The sequence below is a fragment of the Phoca vitulina genome, unplaced genomic scaffold (genome assembly GCF_004348235.1).
Source record: "Phoca vitulina isolate PV1807 unplaced genomic scaffold, GSC_HSeal_1.0 scaffold12, whole genome shotgun sequence".
NCBI classification, from domain to species: Eukaryota; Metazoa; Chordata; class Mammalia; order Carnivora; family Phocidae; genus Phoca; species Phoca vitulina.
In genome coordinates this window covers 23,758,116-23,776,716 of record NW_022589715.1, presented here as the reverse complement: position 1 = coordinate 23,776,716, position 18,601 = coordinate 23,758,116, and the positions used below count along the sequence as shown (strand labels likewise).

Sequence of the window (18,601 nt, the reverse complement as noted above, 5' to 3'; positions counted from 1 at the left end):
GCAATGGCTGAGTGGAGTAATCTCAAATGTGCATTTATGGCTCCGGCAGTGATCACAGCAAAGGCCTCAGTCATTAAAGCCACTGGGAAGTCCTCAGTAAATGTGTTGTGTGACTGAATGTCCCAGCACAGGTACCAGAAAAAAAGACAACCCACAAACCTTTATTCAGCACATTACCATGTGTCTAGCCCCACCTCGGGGTAAGATGGAGACAAGGAAGGGCAAGATCAGCCCCTTCTCTCAAAAGATGCACACAAGGGTTGAGGAGAACAAGTAACGACACATAAGCGTTAGAGGAATATAGGACAGATGGTCACTAAAGGCTGACCTAAAAGGATCCCCCTTGGGGTGGCCAAAGAGGGGCTTAGGGGAGAATCGGTGACCTGGTCTAACCCGGGTAATATCAGACGGGAAGAAGGGAGTTGGAGCGGGGGCGCTGCCTGATCCTTGAAGAGTGAGCTGAATGTGTGTGGAGGGCTGGGAAAGGGTGCCAGCCAATGAAGGGTCACTCGAGTCCAGGGAGAGGCACCCCTAACAGTCTCACCCTAGGTGGCACCCTCCACTGGCAGGAAGACGCCAGTCTTGCCTCGGACATCTACATGCTGAGATGGTTTATTTTTTTAAAGGAATTAAAAGTCCTGTTTTAAAACAGTGAGGACATTCTCTCAGAAGGCTCAGGGTGGCAGTTCCTTAATTATCAGCGAAGCTCGGTGCACCACTTTCCTGGAACCAGTCCCTCTCCCACACAAGCACCACCACCAAGAAAACAAAAACACAAAACACAAAAAACCACCGCACCGACCTTTGTACAATTTCCTTTCTTCCTGCAAACTTCTTTGTGTCCGCCTCCGCTGCCCCCCACCCAAGGCAAGCCCGGTTCGCTTCGGCTGAGCCTCTCGGCCCTTTTCCTAATAAAGTCCACTTCCTCGGCGCTGGAGGCAGTGGAGGACCGAGGGTACGAGGCGGCCGGAAGCGTGGGAACGGCCCCTCCAAGCCTTCAGCTCCCGCCGCACGTCCGGGCTGTGGGTTCGATCCCCGTCTCCGCGGCCGAGGGCGAGTTAGCGACGCCCTGTCGGGGGTCCCCGAGTAAAAAGGCCACTGTCACCGTGCTCCGAAGAGACCGACCGGGTCGGACAGAGCCGAGCGCTCCGTCGCGCCCAGGCCCGGGTGCCAGAGACCCGTCTCGGAGGTCGCACCGGGGGAGGGGGCTGAGGCGGGCTCCCGGGGACGCGGACTCTACCTACAGCCCGCGGCCCCAGGGGATGACACAGCGTTTCCTCCGCACCCCGGCTCTCCCCGCATGTCCTCTTTCCATCCCCGGCAGGGCACCAGCCGGCCGACTCGCTGCGTCAGCGAATCCCCCGCTGGAAGGGACAGGGGTCGCCGGGCTGCGAGAACCCCTCGGCTCGTGGCCCTAAACCATCGCGCACTGCGGACCCGGCTTGGGGGTCGAGGGCTGGGAGCATGACCGCGGGGTGCGGACGCTGCCCGGAAGCCCCGCCAGCAGCTCGCAAGGAATGTCAGTCCCCACCCAGGGAAAGTTAGAAGGCACCTCCGCCACGCCAACTTGTCATCCAGAGCCGAAGTCGAACTTTCCGCCGGGAGTGGCTCGCTGCACAGCCCAAAGCGACCCTGCAGAAGCCGCTCGGACCCGAGCACCCCAGATCCCCGGCCACGACCGGCCGTGACCAATCACCAAGCGCCTCAGGCGGGAAAAGCTGGAGGGCGCGGGCAGCTGAGGAGTGACGGCACCGGCGGCCAATAGGGAGCCAAGGTGGGAGTCCACGCCCATCCTGCTCACCAATGGGAGAGGGTTGGCTGGGGCCGAGGTACCCGAGGCAATAGCTGCAAGGCTCCCCGGTGGCCGCGGGTCGGAGACCCTAGGACTAAAGGGGATTTTGGAGAAGAGTTTGCTCGCCCTTCCTGTGCTACCCACCGACCCTCAGACCATAGCCCGGTCCTCACCTGCTGGAAGCGGGGTTTGCCCAGCTGGAAAGGAGGTGCATCGGTCGAGGTGTTAGCGGCACTAGCCGCCGCCGCCGATGCTGTAGTCGCTGTATCCGCCATGGCCACTGACGCCTGCAATCTCCGGCCCTTTTAAAATGTCCCTCCTCGGCCCCCGCCACAGCTGCTTCTCCCGATTGGCCATAAGCAACCGCAGCGAGCCCGAGGCGCAAGGGGTTGTGGGGAGCGTAGTTTTTCTCGTCACGGCGCTTGACAAGCCTAGACTGCGGAGAGTTGCACCGACTCAGACCCGGTCTCGGTTCCTGCCGCCAGCTCTGCAAGGCTCGGCAGTATGGGAAGAGTGTGCGTGTACGACTCTAAGGTCCCAACAGTGGGCCACCGGACTACCCCTCGCCGGTTACCCTGTAAGTTTGAGTTGCTGCGGAGGGCATCGCTGCCGGGGCTCTAGCCCAGAAGAGCCCTACTCAAGCGGGCCTGACCCGGGACTAGATGGGCAAGGACTCCAGGAGGGATAGGGTTAATCCCGGAAAGCTTTCTGCAAGGACTTGCACTGCGGAATCTTCATGCAGTTTCTTCTGTCGCTACCCTGCCCCTCCCCTTGTGCTCTCCAGCCCTCCTGACACTCAGTTCCAGGAGCATGCTGGGCGCTCCTTGCCCCTGACCCTTGAACATTCCATACCCAGAAACTCCATAACTTTTTATCTTTACCTGACTCTGGATCTCCTGACCTCAGCCTACACATTGCATTTCCCGACCCATCACCCTACTTCCACAAAATCCACTTATGCTCCTATAGTATCCAGCACTTTTGTTGCAGCCCGCTTACTTACAGTTATTATGGTTTTGCATGTGTTTCCTACTGTAAGGTCCACGGGACAAGAGGTGTTTTACTGCTAAATCCCCAGTGCCAGGCTTGGCAGGGCTCGCAACAAGGACTCAGATATTTGCTGACTGTGTGAGTTAAACAGTGGGAGCTTCAGAGCCTCGGCGGGTTCCACTTCCTTTGTCCAACTAAGGAAGATCCCTCCCCAGCCTAATTCCCCAGCAGGAAGAGAACTGGGAGTGGGGAGTGGGGTTCAGTCGTGTTTATTAAGCACTACAAGGACTTTAGGTAAGAGAGAAGAGCATATCATAGAGCAAGACACCAGCAAGGATAATAAACACACTTGTGCAGTACAGAGTAGAAGGTTCCCAGCTGAATTATCTGGTCAGTGAGCCAGGCTCGGGGGAGGGGAGGGAAGCTGCCTGTTTCACCCAAGAGGACAGGAGAAATAATTCTGACCTTAGAGAGCCCCACTTTAGGTCTCCTTCGTCTCATGGTGAGATGCAGTGTTGGCTCATGCCTGCTCATGTCCTTCTGGACAATGCATGATCTATAGCCGTCAGTTCCTCATCCATCAACAAGAACCACGAGAAACAGACTATTCCTAAAGCCAGAGAGAGGTGCTAACTAGCCATGAAGAATCATCTGTATCCTGGATTTGTATCCTTCCCAATTAGACTAAGCGGTTTCAGAATAAGAATCGGGTCTTTTACCCTCTGTATTCTCCCACAGTACTCAATGAATGTGGGTCTATTGGCAAAGAAAAGACTGAGTCCAGGCCACTGGGCAATGCTGTGCTGCTGCCCCTGGTGTTAGGACAGAGGCAGTGACATCCCAAAACCCCATCACCTGCCTTCTCCCTGCTGGAAGCCTCCTTTCATACATTTATCAAGAAAGAACATCATAGAGCCACCTGCAGTATGTGAACTTTTTATTCTTCATAAAGTGCTCAAAACATGAAGAACAAGCTCTTTATAAACAGGAGTTACAACTAGGAAGACAAACAGCAAAGCAGAACTGTGCCTGCTCTCTGCCCACCCCACCTGCAACTCTCCAAGTTGTGGCCAGGAGCAGAAACATCCAACAAGAACCTTGGGCTTCAACTCAAAACTCTTCTGAAGACATCCTTGCCCTGGGCATTCTGGAGGCCCACAGTCAAGGAGGAGCGGAAGATCAGGGTCAGGGCTGGTAATGAGCAGAGCCTGGAAGAATATATAGTAGAAGAGTGCTCCCCTTCCCCCAGAAGAGATATCTACCTAACCCCCAATGACCCCCCAAAAACATGACCCAAGACCTGGATACCTGTGGACACTCCTCAGCTTTGATGAGTGATCCTTAGGGTAGATAACATTACAGGGGCTTTCCCCTCATGTGTGGGGCTCCTCTCCTTCATCCTGGCAGAAGACATCACCCATAGAGCACATCTCCTTCCAAGGCTTTCGGAGAGATCCGATAGGCCCTCTCAGGAAGAAGAGGAGGTCCCAGAGGAGCTCTCACCTCCTTGCTGGGCCAAAAGTATCCTCCTTCAGCACCTCCTCACCCCAAAACCTTTGCTAAAGCAGGGTACCCCAAGTCACTAAGGTTCCCTGCAGATGCCATGGGAAGCCCGCCATGTTTTCTGCAAGCAAACCAGGGGCTGGGCCAAAGGACAGACACTTCATTTCAAAGTGCACTGCAGCCAAGCCAGGCAAGGCCATGGGGCCAAAGGGACAGGCTGGGAGAGCAGCTAGTGATGACAGGAGGGCAACAAAGGCTTTTTCCTAAGTATAGGCAGAACGGGACCTCCTACTTCCCGAATGTAGTTGTTATCCCAGGAAGCCTCTCAGTTGGGGTTGAGGGAGGAGAAGGTGGCAGGAAAGTTAAAGGAGCAGTGGCAGCTTCGCCAGACCCTTAACTGAAATTAACTCTAGGGGAGGGGCACAGGGGCACAGCAAGGCTGACCCATCCTCCTTTCCCATTTCCAGGGCCCGACAGATCAGGCCCCATGTGCTCAACAGGGAGGGAGTGGGACACCAAACAGAGGGAGAGGTCTACATCCAGAGGCTCTTGACCCCACCCACAAAAGGCACATTTTAATTGGTTTCCAAAAGTTCAAACCCCACAGCAGCACAGAGTTTTGGCATCTGGACAGGCAACAAAAACAAAGACGGAGGCTTGATCCCCAAACATAAGCAGCCCAAAGCCCTGAGGCCTGTGGAGGGGCCCACAGCTTGGAGGTGCGCGCAGAGGTGCTCTCCTCACCCTTGCCCCAGGTCTCCACACATTCACATATGCCGCTCAGTGGGAAGATCAGAGGAGGAGGGCACAGGGGGTCGGGGGAGAGAACACACATCTCCCTCCATCCACATGGCCCTCGCTCTGCAAACTGCTGGAAACACACAAAATCAGGACACAGCAGAGAGAAGACCAAACCATACAGGCTCCTTGCTCTCAAGGGAACAGACATGAGGCTCAGTTACCCATGACTGCAAACCAGGCAGCTTGGTTCCTGCCACAGCCCCAGGAACGCTAGGAGCCCTCTAGGGGCTGGAGACAGATGAGGCGGACAAGGGTTTAGCCTTGGATGAAATGACTGACAGTTGTTGTGGGGTAATAAAGTATGCCCCAGATACCACATCAAATTGCAGCTCACCCTTGCTCTGACTTGAGGGCTGAATTCTTTGTTCCAATTCCCTGGAGCCCCCAAAACTAAGGGATACGAAAACAGGCAGGTGGGAAAGACCCAGGGAGGGCTCCCAAAGACACACAAGTTGTACATGGAACCTGATGCCTCCAATGGGAGTCCCAAGGGCCCCCCTTCCAGCAACCCTCATGAAGGCAGGAGGGAGGGGGAGCAGGGAGTGACAACGGAGGACAGACGGCAGCCTGCCCAGGTGAGAGTGAGTTCAGCGGGAAGGAGGGCAACGCAGGCCCGGTTTGGGCAGTGGGCTTACGCCCACCCTCCCGGGGGCAGGGCCAAAGAGGGCTACTTGGAGGGGTCCGGGGGGATCTGCAGCAGTGTGGGTGAGGTCTCCATGATCCGCACCAGCAGCCGGTCAATGTAGCTCTCCAGCTCCCGCACGTGCTCGTCCCGCTGGCTCAGCTCCCGCTCCCGCTGCAAGAGCAGGCCGATGAGCTCATCGTGGGTCAGGTGGTAGTACTTGGCCGACTGGTCCAGCACACCTGAGTCCTGAGGCCAGGAATGAGAGTGAGCAGGGCGGTCTCAGGCCTACCTGCCCACCGACACCCAGGTTTCACCCCTACAGGCCCTTGGAGCGGCCTCCATCTCCAATGCAAGAGACCGCCTAACCGGCTTCAGGGCCCTGGCGTGGGGGGACCGGGCCTGCTCTTTTCTCCACCCTGCCCAGCACCCTGCCCCTGACCTCGGGGCGCCTGACCTCTCTCCACAGCACCCCACTCCTGGCATCCTGCTGGGCCTCACCTTTAGCCTCTTGGTGTCCAGAGTCTGGCCAACCTGGGGGGCTGGAGCCACAGGCTGCACGCTGCCTGACGTGACAGTCTTGAGCTTCTCCAGCCCACTGCTCAGAGCTGTGCTCAGACTGGAGCGGGACTGCTTCCTGTCTGGGCTGCCCTCCACAGGGGCAGCACTAAGTGGCTTCACAGGGTGGGGACTGCGGAGACAGAAAGGAGATGCGTTATGGGGAGTGCAAGGCAGCACCATGAAAACACGGGGCCACCTTGTCTGCCCGACCAACAGCTCTGCTGGCCCGGAATCAGCACTTGGTGGCGGCTGCCCCTGCACAGCCCAGGCCTCGGGGTAGCTGCAACCAGCACTCCTCAGCAAGCCCTCCCTCCTCCTCCCTCACTGCGCTCCTCGTGCCTCACCCCACCGCCTGCCCCCTCTCCATTTTACTCCCTCAGAAGGCCTGCCCCTTCACAGGAACGGCAGAGGCCGGCCCACAACCTTCTCTGCACCTACAGCCAGTCGTTACCAGGGTCACCCCTTCCTTCTTCCCCCACTCTTCTATACTGTAACCTTTCTCTGGGGGACTGACTGACCCTCCCAGTGTCCCCATTTTCCCAGGACTGGGGACTCCCAGGCTGTGGGGCTTTCAGTGCTAAAACCAGGAAAGACCTGGGCAAACTGGGACGCTTTGCTGCCCACCTCTCTAACTGGTTGCTTCCCATCAGCATTTACACCAGCCTGAGAAACCCACCCAGCTATCCACCCTCAGTCATGCTCCAGCTCCCCTTCCCCCTCACTCAGCCCCACCAGAGCACGCAGACTGCATTCTGTCCCTAGAAGTTCTTACCTTTCATTGATTCCTCAACCCATCAGAACGGGGATGTTGGCCCCGTCAGCCCATCACAAGTGCTCCTGCTGAGTCCTCCAACCCCTCAACTCTCAACTCACTGACCTCTCTGTGGAGTTGACTCTTGGACCTCTCCTTCCTTTGGCCTGCTCTCCCTCATTCCCCCACCCCCCAAGACCTCCCTCTGGTTTTCTGACCTCTGGCAGTCTCTTCTCAGTCTTAACTGCTAGCCTGCCCTTGGATCCCTCCCTTCCCTGCCTTGGCTCCCACTACCCCTAATGTCCATCTCCAGCCTGGACCTCAGCCCTGAGCTCTAGGCCCACACAGAGTTGGAGGCTGGCTCACTCCACTCTGGGTCCAGCTTGGGCGCATCACACTCACCTCCACACCTATGCTCTCCTGCGTCCCTCCCAGCAGTGTATGGCTCCAGCCAGACCCCTGGGAATCCCTGATTCCTATGCCTCAGCTCCAGGGCTAACAAACCTCAAACCCTGCTGCCCCTCACCTTCTCTCACACCGTCCCCTCCTCTCCAAGCCAGTAATGGCTAAACTGCCTTCGGCCATACCTGCTAACTCATCTCCTCGGAGGGAGGCTTGCCCACCTCCAACCACCCCTCTGTTCTGCCATGGGATGGTGATCTCAGCCTCTCCAATGTTTAAGCCCTTTACTGGCTCCCTATCAGGTAAGAAAACACAGTCTCTAACAGAATTGGGCCCTGCCCTTTCTTCCTGGGCCTCTACTCCACACACTGCAGCAAACCAGGAAAAGTGCTCTTTCTCACCTTCAGGCTCTCACAAAAGCTGTCCCTCCTCTGCAGAACACACTGGCCCTTCACCTGCTGGCCTGCTAACTCCTACTCGTGTTTCAAAGCCACGCAAGGCCACTTCCTCTAAGATAAACTTCCCTGATTCCCCTAACTGACTACAGTGACCCCGCTCTGGGATCCCCCAGCACCCTGGACCTGTGACAGCTATGCAAACTGCAAGCATCGGGCCCCCGAATCAATTAACCTTTCCCCAAGGGACCTCGTAAAATCTAAGCTTACTTCACAGAGGATTTGGACCATTCAGAAGTAGGGAGCAAAATGGTTTAGCCCAAGGCCCTGAACTCCATCGGAGGAGGGCTAGCCCAGACCCAGAGAAGCCAGCTCTGTTACTCAGGATAGGGCCGTGGATTTAGTCCCACAACCTGGAAAGACTGGCAGAGAGGCCAGGCAGGGGGCAGGCAACAGAGAAAACAACTTATCTCCTCCCACCTAGGAGTTTGCATTAGGAATGGGAGCTTAAAACCTGCTCTGATGTTACCCACGGACTGTGCCTGGGGAGGGGTGGAACAGCCAGGTGGCATAAAGGAACCCTGGACGGGGCCTGGGCTCTCAATCTGATTGCCCCTGTACATCGGAGGGACCCTGGACCCCAGAGCTCTCACGACCCCCACTTCCTCCTCTGAGAAATGGGGATAGCTCTATCTGACCCATCTACTTCAGGATGTAAGGGACATGCGAAATTCAGACATGAAGCCAACTCTAAAGGGAATAAAGCTTCCCAAAGGTAGTGAGTATAATTGGAAGTGAGGCTGGAATGCAGCAGGGCCAGCTAAGGACGCTGTCCTCACAGCAAGGAAGCTGTAACCACCTCCTCTCCCTCCCTTCTGGGAACGGCTTCAACCACCCCCCCCCCCCAACTGGCACAGTCGGGTAGCCCTGACTCCTTCCCTCCCACTTCTCATGTATCAGCACGGGCACCCTGGGCCAGCTCCTCATGGGGGCACTTCTGTCTTCCTCACCAGATTGGGAACTGTCCAGGCATACCTACCACGGGGACAGTGTCTTTCCTCTCTATGCGGCGCCTGACACACAGTGGATGCGCAGTGAATTTGGATGACTACATGGATGAGCTGGTGGGCGGAGGCTCCAGTCCAGGACCCTCACCCTGCCCTGCTCAGCAGAAAAAGCAGCCCCCTCTGCTCCCCCCACTTCTTCACTCAGGGCTCCTAGGGTACTGCGTCCTTCTGGACTTCGCTGCCCCCATCAACCCCAAGTGACCTGTGTCTCCTGACCTCAGCTCTGGTCACCCCTCACTAGTTAACCCGGTGAGGTCACAGCCTCATCACATTCTTCCCAAACAGACCAATGCCACACTGACCATAATCACAGAGGCATCCAGGACCCAGCACAGTCCTAAGCACCTCGGGACCACCCCCTGAAAAGGCGCAGACGCAAACCAATGAGGCACCAGATGGGGCTACAGACCCTTTCTTCTGGGGGCAGGGGCGAGGTAGTTTCATTTTTCTTTTTGTCCCCTAAACAGCTCTTGGGCTTTCTCTCCCACTGACCTCAGTACTGGTCCCTCCTCTGGCTCTCTGCCTTCTACAGCCCACTCCCCTGTGGCCCCCACACTGCCCCCGGCACCCAACGCCCCTTGCAGCTGAGTGCCTGAGCTCTCCTCCCCCCTCCCCTGCCAGCCTACACCGGCTCTGTCCACTCCATTCCCCACTCCCTTCACCTCAAACCCCTGGTTTGTGGGGCACTCTGCTTGTCCAAGGACCCAAAGAGGACACAGTTTCAGGGCCGGTACTACAGAAGGGCTCCTTTCTTCAAAGCCTCCCTTCTCCTGCCGCACGGGGAAGGAGCCCTTCATCTGCCCCTGGAAGGGCTGTGGCTGGAATGTGAACACCTCAGCCCCTGGGCTGCTTTGCCCCCCCTCCTCCCACCTCCTCCTGCAGAGTATTCTCAGGGTGACAGCTCACCTGGCACTGGACTGTGGCTCCTCAGCTGGTCGTGTCTCCAAGGGCAGAAGCACAAGCGGGGAGGCTGGGGTGGTTGCAGCGTGGTCCTCCCCAGGTGGGGCAGGGGAGCCCCCAGGGGAGGCGGCTGGCTCCCCAGGGGTTGGGGAGGAAGAAATCAGGGGCTGAGCTCCAGGCAGAGGAGAACATGGAGGGCTGGGCCCCCCATGGCGGTGGCTGGCCCAGGGCGGGAGAGGGGGTGGTGGAAAAGCAGGCTCTGGGGGAGTGGGCAGCTCTTCTGGACCAGAGAGGATGGAACATTCCCTGGACCCTGGAGGGGATGTGGACGGGAGACTGGGGGGGTCCTGGCTCCCCTGAGACAAGAAGGGGTTCAAGGCATTCTCCTCTGAGGCCCAGAGGTCAGTGTGTTGGGAGCTATCTGGCAGGGGCCCAAGCCCCTCTCCTACTGGTCCCTGGCTCTGGGCCTCAGGACCCTCAGGGCTTTCTCCTTTCTCTGGAGCCCCCCAGATCTGCTGACTCTGAGGAGCCAAGCTCTTTGAGTAACAGGGTATGGGCGTAGGACCCTCAGGGCAGCTGGTGGGCAGGGATAAGGAGGGCCCAGACACAGGAGGGCTGGCACCCTCCACTACATCTTCCAGGCCTGGCCCACCCAGCAGGGTTCCGGAAGAATGGCTGTCAGACTCTGACCCAGGTGTCTCGCCCTCCTCCTCGGCCTCCTGTGGCCCAGCAACCAGTGAACTTGGAAGGTTGTCTTCTCCTCCTGTCTCTGCCCCCCTGCTTCTCAGCCCCCCTGCAGCCGCCGCCATAGCTGCTGCCTCCTCCTCCTTCTCCTGGGAATCTGAGGGCGTGAAGAGGCGTGGTGGCTTGGGAGGTGGCCTGCTGGGCTGTGGTCCCTGGTCCGACACCTGCTCAGGTTTGGGCTCTGGCTCGGGCTCCGGCTCCGGCTCCGGAGGGGGAGGCTCCTCACTCCCCCCGGGGCTCTCAGGTTCTGGTGACTCTGGCTGCATCTGGGGAGGAGGCAGCTCATCAGACTCTCCCCGCAGGACTGGTGAGGACGTCTCAGCTGCAGGAGAAATGGTGACCACATCCCAAGGCCATGAATCGTCGACTGTATTGAGCTCGTGCAAAAGCTGGCCTTCGCCTTGGGAGGCCACCTCCTGGCCCTCAGGGGTATCGTCTGGGCCAGGCAGCCTTTCCCACACACTGATCACTTCAGGGGAGCTAAACAGAGATGTCGCGCTGTCTGCCGGACTCTGCCCTGCTTCCACTCCTGGGGCTGGCGACCCCCTGTCTGCTTCAGAGTCTGAGGCTCTCGGGTGCAGCTGGGCGGACGTAGAGGGCAGGCTGGCCCCTACCGACCCCAGGGGCCCCGGGTCAGCCACACTGGTGCTCTGGCGGTCCAGTCCCAAGTCCAAAGGAACCCTGGGCTCCAGCCACACGCCGCTCCCGCCTCTTCCTCCTCCCCCAGGGGCCCCACGGGGCTCAGCTGCCTTCACTGCCATGGCCCCGCGGCCTTGCTCTTGCAGCCCAGTCACCTCCAGCCCCACTCCTCCTGCAGGGGCCAGGCTCTTGCTCCTGGCCTCTGGACGCAGCCTGCTGGCAGCAAAGACGTTGAAGGTGTCGTCCCACTCAGGCGGGGCTTTCCCAGGGGAGGCCAGGGGGGTGGGGCTGGCCCTCGAGGCACTGGGGAGAGAGGGAGCAGGTGAAGGACAGTTTAGTGCTATGTCGGCTATGAGTTCCTCGAAGAAAGGGTTGCTCTGCATGGAGGTGAGGAACGGGTTGGTGAGACCCAAGAATCCAGATGGGGTGGCTTCAGGGGCGGCTGAGGCGGCAGTGACAGCGGCGGGGGAGGCGGCTGCAAAAAGGTTAGTGCTTAGCATGGGAGCAGCGGTGGGAGCAGGAGTGGGGAGGGCCGGAGCACAGGGGGAGCAGGGGAGGTGCTGAGGAAGAGCAGCTGGGTCAGGTTCTACCTGAGGAGACACGTCCAGGCTGTGGAGGGAGACAAAACCGTGAGCCTCCTGGTTAATGCCAAGACCGGAAACGGCCCTGCTGAACATCACTCGCCTGCCCCCCACCTGCCTGGGGCCAGGTACCAAAGGCCACACTCACACGGGCTGGGTTCAGGCCGCTGGGCCAGGGGGCCAAGGGAAGACCCCAACACGTAATATCATTAGGGGATGCCCAAGGAGGAAGATGCTGGACAGAGCTCATTTAATCCCGTTTACAGGCAGGATCCCAGCCCAAGCCAAGTGTTCTTCCACGGGCCCAGAGGCTGAAGACTCTACTCAACACCAGACTTACGTCCACAGAACCAATCAGAAAGTCTCTTATATCCCTTTAAGGACCGAGAGAGGAAAGAAATACTAGCTGCTAGGAGGGGATAAAGAGGCCAGAGAAAGGCCAGGCCCAGAGATCCGGCTGGGCAAAGCCAGCACGAATAGAACCCTGCAGGGCCCCTGGGATTCTGACAACGGGAACAGATGGGTTCTACCGACCCCTTGCAGAAACACGAGGTAAGGACGGGGCAGGCATCAGACACGACAAGGTGTCACACAAAAAGAACCCGCCTCTCTAGTTTCTTGGAGGGGGTACCATCACCTGCCCAGATGGACAGCAAGACACTGCCGAGGCTACCTCCTGCCAGGCGCCCACCAGAGGGTGCCCCTCCCCCAGGGCACCCACGGGCCAGCCTCGAAAGCAGCCCTGTTTGGGAGACGAAGCCTGGAATGTAGCAGCAGCGGTGACTCCAGAGGTCACCAGGGGCCTCTTCGGGGCCCCCACACAGACTGACCGCTGGCTCCCCTGGGAAAGCCATCCCGTGGCAGTGGACCCACGCTCCCACAGACACCGGAGAACACTCGCTGACCGCTGGGGGAGGGGGCATCCCCTGTGCTTACACCTCAACTATGGGGCACAGCTGACTTGTGGGCACGAGCAGACTCTGAAACTAGAGCTCTTGGCTTCCCCAGGACAACCCCAGGAGACAGAAAACCGGGAAGACAGTGCAGGTAAAAAGGGGGACCCCACGCCCCAGTTTTAGCACTCTGGCAGTGGTTGGCAGCTGTCTTGAGGCTGAGCCCACCTGTCAGGCCCAGACCTGGGTGGCCTCGCCTGCTGCCTGCTTCACATCTTCCAGCCCCCACTCTATGCCCCGAGACCCCCATCCCTTGATCCCTGCCCAGGTGAACGTCCTGAGGACTCCTATGCTTTCATCTTCTCCATTCAAGCTGCTGCGTCTCACAGGGAAACACCGGGGGCAAGCCCGGGGGGGGGGGGGGGGGGGAGAGAGCAGGTGGGGCCGCCGGCGGGGGAGGAATGCAGCCTGGGGTTGGCGGGGGGGGGGGGGGGGGGGTGCCAGGAAGGAGGCCAGGAAGGCTGGAGCTCACCAGGATTCTTCTGGGGACCGGGGCCCAGACAGAGCAGGCCACACACACAGCTGGGCAGAGACCGGACTAGCTTGTCTAGAAACACTGAGGGGAGGGGCAGGCAATGGGAAGGAGTCCAGTTCAACCAGCTGCAAAGGTGGGCTTCCCAAGATAGTCTCTGAGTCGGTGGTCCCAGCCTCACAGGCAGGGCACAGCCAGGTCCCAAACCCTGGGTTTCTCTTAAGAATCCAGCTTCCAGAGACTCTCCTGACTCTTTTGCCATGTAACTCCCCATCCAAAGGTGACTTCTCAGCCTCATACTACCTCCTAGAGATTGTGGTGTGGGCGTGGGCGGGAAGGTAAGAGAGTCCTGTTGACTCCAACCCCACCAGGCTTCCCAGCATTTCTCTGCCTCTGTGGTCCTGACATGGTGAAGATACCGAAAGAGGTCAAATCCTGGGCCTAGAGTCCCAACCTCCACAAACATCCCTTCCCCCTTTACTCCAAGTTGGCCACAGGCAGACCCAGGCATTTGTGCCAACCTTGGGGACCAAAGAGAGCAATGGACCACCACCATGTGGGTCAAGGCCCTGCCCCTGGCCTGCCCCCCCCACCCCACTGGAGCACCCATACCAGACACAGCTCAACCCTGCCAGCAGGACTCAGCCCCCAGGAACAGGGCTACTCTGAGCCACCTCTCTCTCCAGTCCCCTTTGTGACAAGTGACCAGAGGGGTCTGAAGGAAGAGAACTCCATCAACATTAAACAGCACCTGACTTAGCTCTGCACACTCCCCCCTCCCCGCTTAGCCTTGGCCTGGCCCCACTCACCCTTGTGGTCAGACAACAATCTGGCTGGCCGTCAGGACTGCAGGGCAGGAGAGCGGCAGGGAAGTAGGCTGGGAGCCCCAGGCAAGGCTAGCACCCTCCCCTCCACTGGCTCCCCAGAGGTACACACAAACCCGTTGGTATGGAACCAGCAAAGGGCTCTCCCTAGAGGAACAGACTCCAGGTTCCAGGCCCAGCAGACTCCCAGAAGCTGGCGGCACCTCTGAGAGCATCCATCCATCCTACCCAGTGACATCCCCCCCCCCCCCGCTTCCCCCCCCACCTCCCCTGCCCTGGCTCCACACCAGGTACACACTTGAAGGTTCTCACTTTAAAATATCCCCTCCCTACCAGTCCATCTGGCACAGACCAGAGACCATTGCCATACGTGGTTATATCTGCAGGTTATGCTCTGACGACAGGGCCCACCGTGCCAGCTAGCACAGTGCCATCCCCCCACCATGCACAGGGGACTTCAGCATGTACAGACTTGGCTTCTCTTTTAGGAACAAAGTTGGGGGAAGTAATGAGAAGTCCAAATGTCTCTGCCCCCGCAACGTGAGGGAGTAAAACTTTAGGGCCTGCAGGAACCTTAGGACAAGTGGTAGAACCTGCCCCTTAATGCAGGAATCACCCCTTCTCTCTGACAGCCCCCACCGCTTAAACATTGCCGTGGCTGAGCGACTGACAGCATCACCAGGCTACCTCTGCAGCTGGAGTCCAGGTTCCACTGGTGGACAGCTCTTCCTTAGGCTGACACGAGCTGTGTGTCCTTGTCATTCCCACGCACTGGTCCCAAAGGTGGCATGTGGATCTGCAAAGGCTCTCCACGAGGCAGTCCCCCAAGAGGCCAAAGCCAGCCTTCGAGGCATATGCCCCCAGCCAACATGCCCTTCAGCCATCCCTCCAAAGGCAGGAGCTCCTGCTGCCCTCCTGAGATGGGCCTGATGCCCAGGAAAGGTGTCCAGGAGACTGGACATATCCTCCCCCACCATCTGGGCACAATGAGGTGACAGAGAGGTGCCCAGGAAGCTCTAAGTAGGGATACCACATAATTTACCTTCCAAACCAGGACATTTTTAATACGGTACAAGGGCAATATTAACTATAGCAGGAAAACAGGCACCAACAGGATGGATGGCCACACTAACTCGAGGTCACCGGACACATGTCATGTCCCTCATTGACCCCACGGGGAATGCCACTGAGACTCTGAGCTTTCAGCAGCCGCTGCACACTCCAGGCTCCTTGGGACCTCGATGTCCTACTTCTGGTGAGGGGCTGGGATAGATGCACAGACCACCAAAGGCCACCACAATACACCTGCCCCCATGTTGTACCACAGTCACCCCAATTAAAAAATATTTGCATCCCACACTTGGTCCCCTACTGTACAGGGTTCTATGGTTAGTGTGAAGAGGATGGGGCAGGCAAGCTCTGGTGGGCTGCCCACAGGGAGCTTCTTCTCCAAAAGGCTCAGAGAGGGATCGACACAAAGGCAACCCTATTTGGCTCCGGTGGGGTTAACACGCTTGGTCTTGACAGTCTTCACACAGTAAGTAGCTCGTGCTGCAGCTCAGGATGCATGGCTCACAGTGGGCTGGTGAGCAGGGCCGAGTCCCGCGGCCCAGACCTTAGTCTCAACTACGGCCACCCCTCCCCCACCCAGGCACACACACAGCCATGGGACCCAGCGGACAAGGGCCAGGTCAGGACGAAAATAAGGACCATCTTTTCAGCCCTGCATACCCTTGTTCCTTGTCTCCCAGCCACTGGCTTCTCCAAAAGTAGCAGCTTTTTTTCTGGATACCGCGCACCCAACACGCAGTGCTTCAGGCCTCTCTGTGGGGTCCCAGTGCCACGTGGGAGCACTAGAGGGCGCCGCTGCCCTTTCCAGTGAGGAACACCCAGCAATCCACACTGGTAGCCCCGGGGGCACAGGCACCCAGAACCTCTGGCCTGTGGACAGACGCTGGAGCCCCAGCAGGGACCTGCAGCTACCTTCAGTCACTCCGGTTCTGGGTGTCTCACCTACAGCTTCCTGCCGTGAATTAGCTCACTTCTCATTCTCACCTCAAAAGCCCAGAGCATGCCTTCCGGGCCAGGACCAACAGTCGTTTGTTCTTGGCCGTCTTCCTGGCTCTGTCAAGGCCCAGAGCCTGGGTGATGCCGACGGGCTCAATGACCAGGTCTCACGCCTGTCCAGGCCGCCCACTTTACCCAAAGAACTCTTGCCCCTGCGGCCTACGCCCTCAGATGAACCCCAGGGAGGGCAGAGATCCCTGGATGCCCTCCATCCTGCTGAGGACAAGCTCAGAATTCAAGGAGAAGGGCAAAAACCTCAGCTTCCTTATGTCCATCAGTGACCCAACTTGACTCTGAAGGGCAGTTGGGAGACATGGAGACACAGGAGAAGGAAAACAGGGGCTGTAAGCAGGAGTGAGGACAGTCCCAACATCACTCAAAGTAATGGCCCACAGGGGTCTGAGCCCAAAGCCTGGGCACATGCACAGAAATGACCTCACGAGAGATGTCCCCCAGCATCTGTCTGTCCTGGAGAAGGCCTTGAGATGATCCCTAGACAACAGCACTGAGCCCGTGGTCTGCGTTCCATCTGACCCAGGCCCCCCAGCTCCTCCCAGCAAATGCCCTATGCAGGTCTCCTGCCACCTCCCTCCATAGTACCACCCACAAATCTAAGTTGTCACGGGGCCACAGGCCCATCCCCTTTTTCCCCATCTTCCCTCGGCTGCAGGTGTCCAGCAGTTCCCCTGGGGTCTGGTGAGTAGGGGCTGGGCGGCAGGGACAGAAGCTGATGTACCTAGCCGGGGAGGCAGAGGGCGGCATCACCCAGAGACTGATTCGCCCCACCTGCCCATCTGCGAGGTGTAGGGGCGGGAGGGGGCTACCAGGTGGCCAGGCCTGAACCCAGAAAAGCCTGGCATTTCTCTCCCCAAACACTCTCAGTGGACTCGAATTCCACAGGGAAAGAAAAGAACCAGGACCATGGGATCCTCTTCCCTCTGCTGGGGAGGGGCTGTAGGAGCCTCTCTCTTGACCCTTCTGCACCGTGCCCAGCCTTTGTACCCCACCTACTGCCCACAGACCCGTCAACAGGGGAGGGGCAGGCTCACTGAGAGCAGAAACAGCCACCTGGCCAAACTAGCGGGGGCCGCTGCAGACACTGCCTGTCCAGCGCAGGCCCCAGGCCCTTGGGAAGCAGGGACATCTGCTCCTAGGACCTATGCCTGGCGGCCCTCCCTGCACCCTGCTGGACAATGCAGCAGCCTCTGATGGTCAGAGTTAGGAGGAGACCAAGGGCCAGGGTGGGGGCCGGGGCTGGGATACTGCGATTCGGTCATCTGAATGACCAAAGGTATATTTCTCGTATGTATGTGGTCTTCGTCCACAATTTCTGGCTCAGAGGTTCCAAAACCCTTGGAATTTCCTGAGCAATAAGAGCATCTTTTAATATTTGGTCTCTTGTCCTCACTTCCTGAAATGCTTCAGAGCCAGAAAAGTGAAATGGGCATCTTGTTATTCATAACAAGCCCCTTTCCACCACAACTGGGTTTGTGTTGATGAGGTGACTTTTTAAAAAGCCCCAAAGGACCCTAAGGATGGAGGGTGGTTGCCAGGGGAACCAACCGTGAAAAGAAGGGTGGAACTTTCAGTCCCACCCTGATTTCTGCAGAGGAGACGGGCTGGAAGTTGAACTGACCACCAATGGCCAATGATTTAATCACTCGTACCTGTGTGAGGAAGTCTCCATAAGAACTCCAAAGGATGGGGTTTAGGAGCTTCAGGGTTGATGAACACGTGGAGATGCAGGGGGAGTGGTGTGCCTGGAGAGAGTATGGAAGCCCTGTGCCCTTTCCCCAGACCTTGTCCTGTGCATCTCTTCCATCAGGCTGTTCCTGAGTTACAGACTTTTATAATAAACCAGTGTAAGCAAAATGTTTCCAAGTTCTATGAGCCACGCTAGCAAATGAATCAAACCCAAGGAAGGAGGGGGTCACTGGAACCTCCGATCTATAGCCAATTGGTCAGTAGCAATGTGACGACCTGACTTTCGGCAGGCATCTGAAGTGGCCGGTGGGGGTGGGGCTCAATCCTGTAGCACTGAGCCTATGTGGGGTCTGATGCGTCTCCGGGTCAATAGTGTCAGCATTGAGTTGAATTGTATGGCATCCAGCTGGTGTCAGAGAACGGCTTGGGCATGTGGGAAACCAGTCCCCACAGTGGAACTGGGTGCAGAATCCTAATTAGTATCAGAACTCTCTTGAGAGCTTTCCCAGGGCCTGAGCTCCAGGACTCCTGCATCCCTTCCGTGGGGGGACTCAGCACATGAAGAGAGGGGTGGGGGCATCAATGACTTGACGGCCATCTCTCAGGGGGAAGAGGTCACAGAGCCAGCTGGGGCAGCTGGGGTGGGAATGGAGGGTTTGAGGTAGAGGCCCCATCCCACCTCCCCACCTGCCAAGGCTTCCTGACCTTGAGGCCAGAGGGCAAGGGGTGGAGCTGGGAAGCAAAGAATTCACACAAATGGCCTTCCCTGCTTTTCTCCCCTTCCTCTCCCTCCCTCAGGGGGTAGGCGTACCAACTCGGGAAGGGAAACCCAT

The 18,601-nt window shown here is 58.2% G+C and overlaps 2 protein-coding genes across 9 annotated transcripts in view; both read right to left on the bottom strand.

Moving 5' to 3' along the window:
- SFXN5 (sideroflexin 5) overlaps nt 1-2,105 on the bottom strand; it is a 113,195-nt gene extending 111,090 nt beyond the window's left edge. The window contains exon 1 of one of the 6 annotated variants that reach the window (XM_032410709.1): nt 1,966-2,105. In XM_032410709.1, the coding sequence (XP_032266600.1) occupies nt 1,966-2,067 (102 nt within the window). In that variant the 5' untranslated portion in view covers nt 2,068-2,105. The other 5 variants (XM_032410704.1, XM_032410703.1, XM_032410705.1 and 2 more) reach the window with 5 other exon arrangements.
- A 1,593-nt stretch (nt 2,106-3,698) lies between these two features.
- RAB11FIP5 (RAB11 family interacting protein 5) overlaps nt 3,699-18,601 on the bottom strand; it is a 36,569-nt gene continuing 21,666 nt past the window's right edge. The window contains exons 4-6 of one of the 3 annotated variants that reach the window (XM_032410700.1): nt 9,791-11,776; nt 6,210-6,399; nt 3,699-5,957 (exon numbers count right to left, since the gene is read on the bottom strand). In XM_032410700.1, coding sequence (XP_032266591.1) covers nt 5,754-5,957; nt 6,210-6,399; nt 9,791-11,776 — 2,380 coding nt within the window. In that variant the 3' untranslated portion in view covers nt 3,699-5,753. The remainder of the gene's footprint in view (nt 5,958-6,209; nt 6,400-9,790; nt 11,777-18,601) is intronic. The other 2 variants (XM_032410701.1, XM_032410702.1) reach the window with 2 other exon arrangements.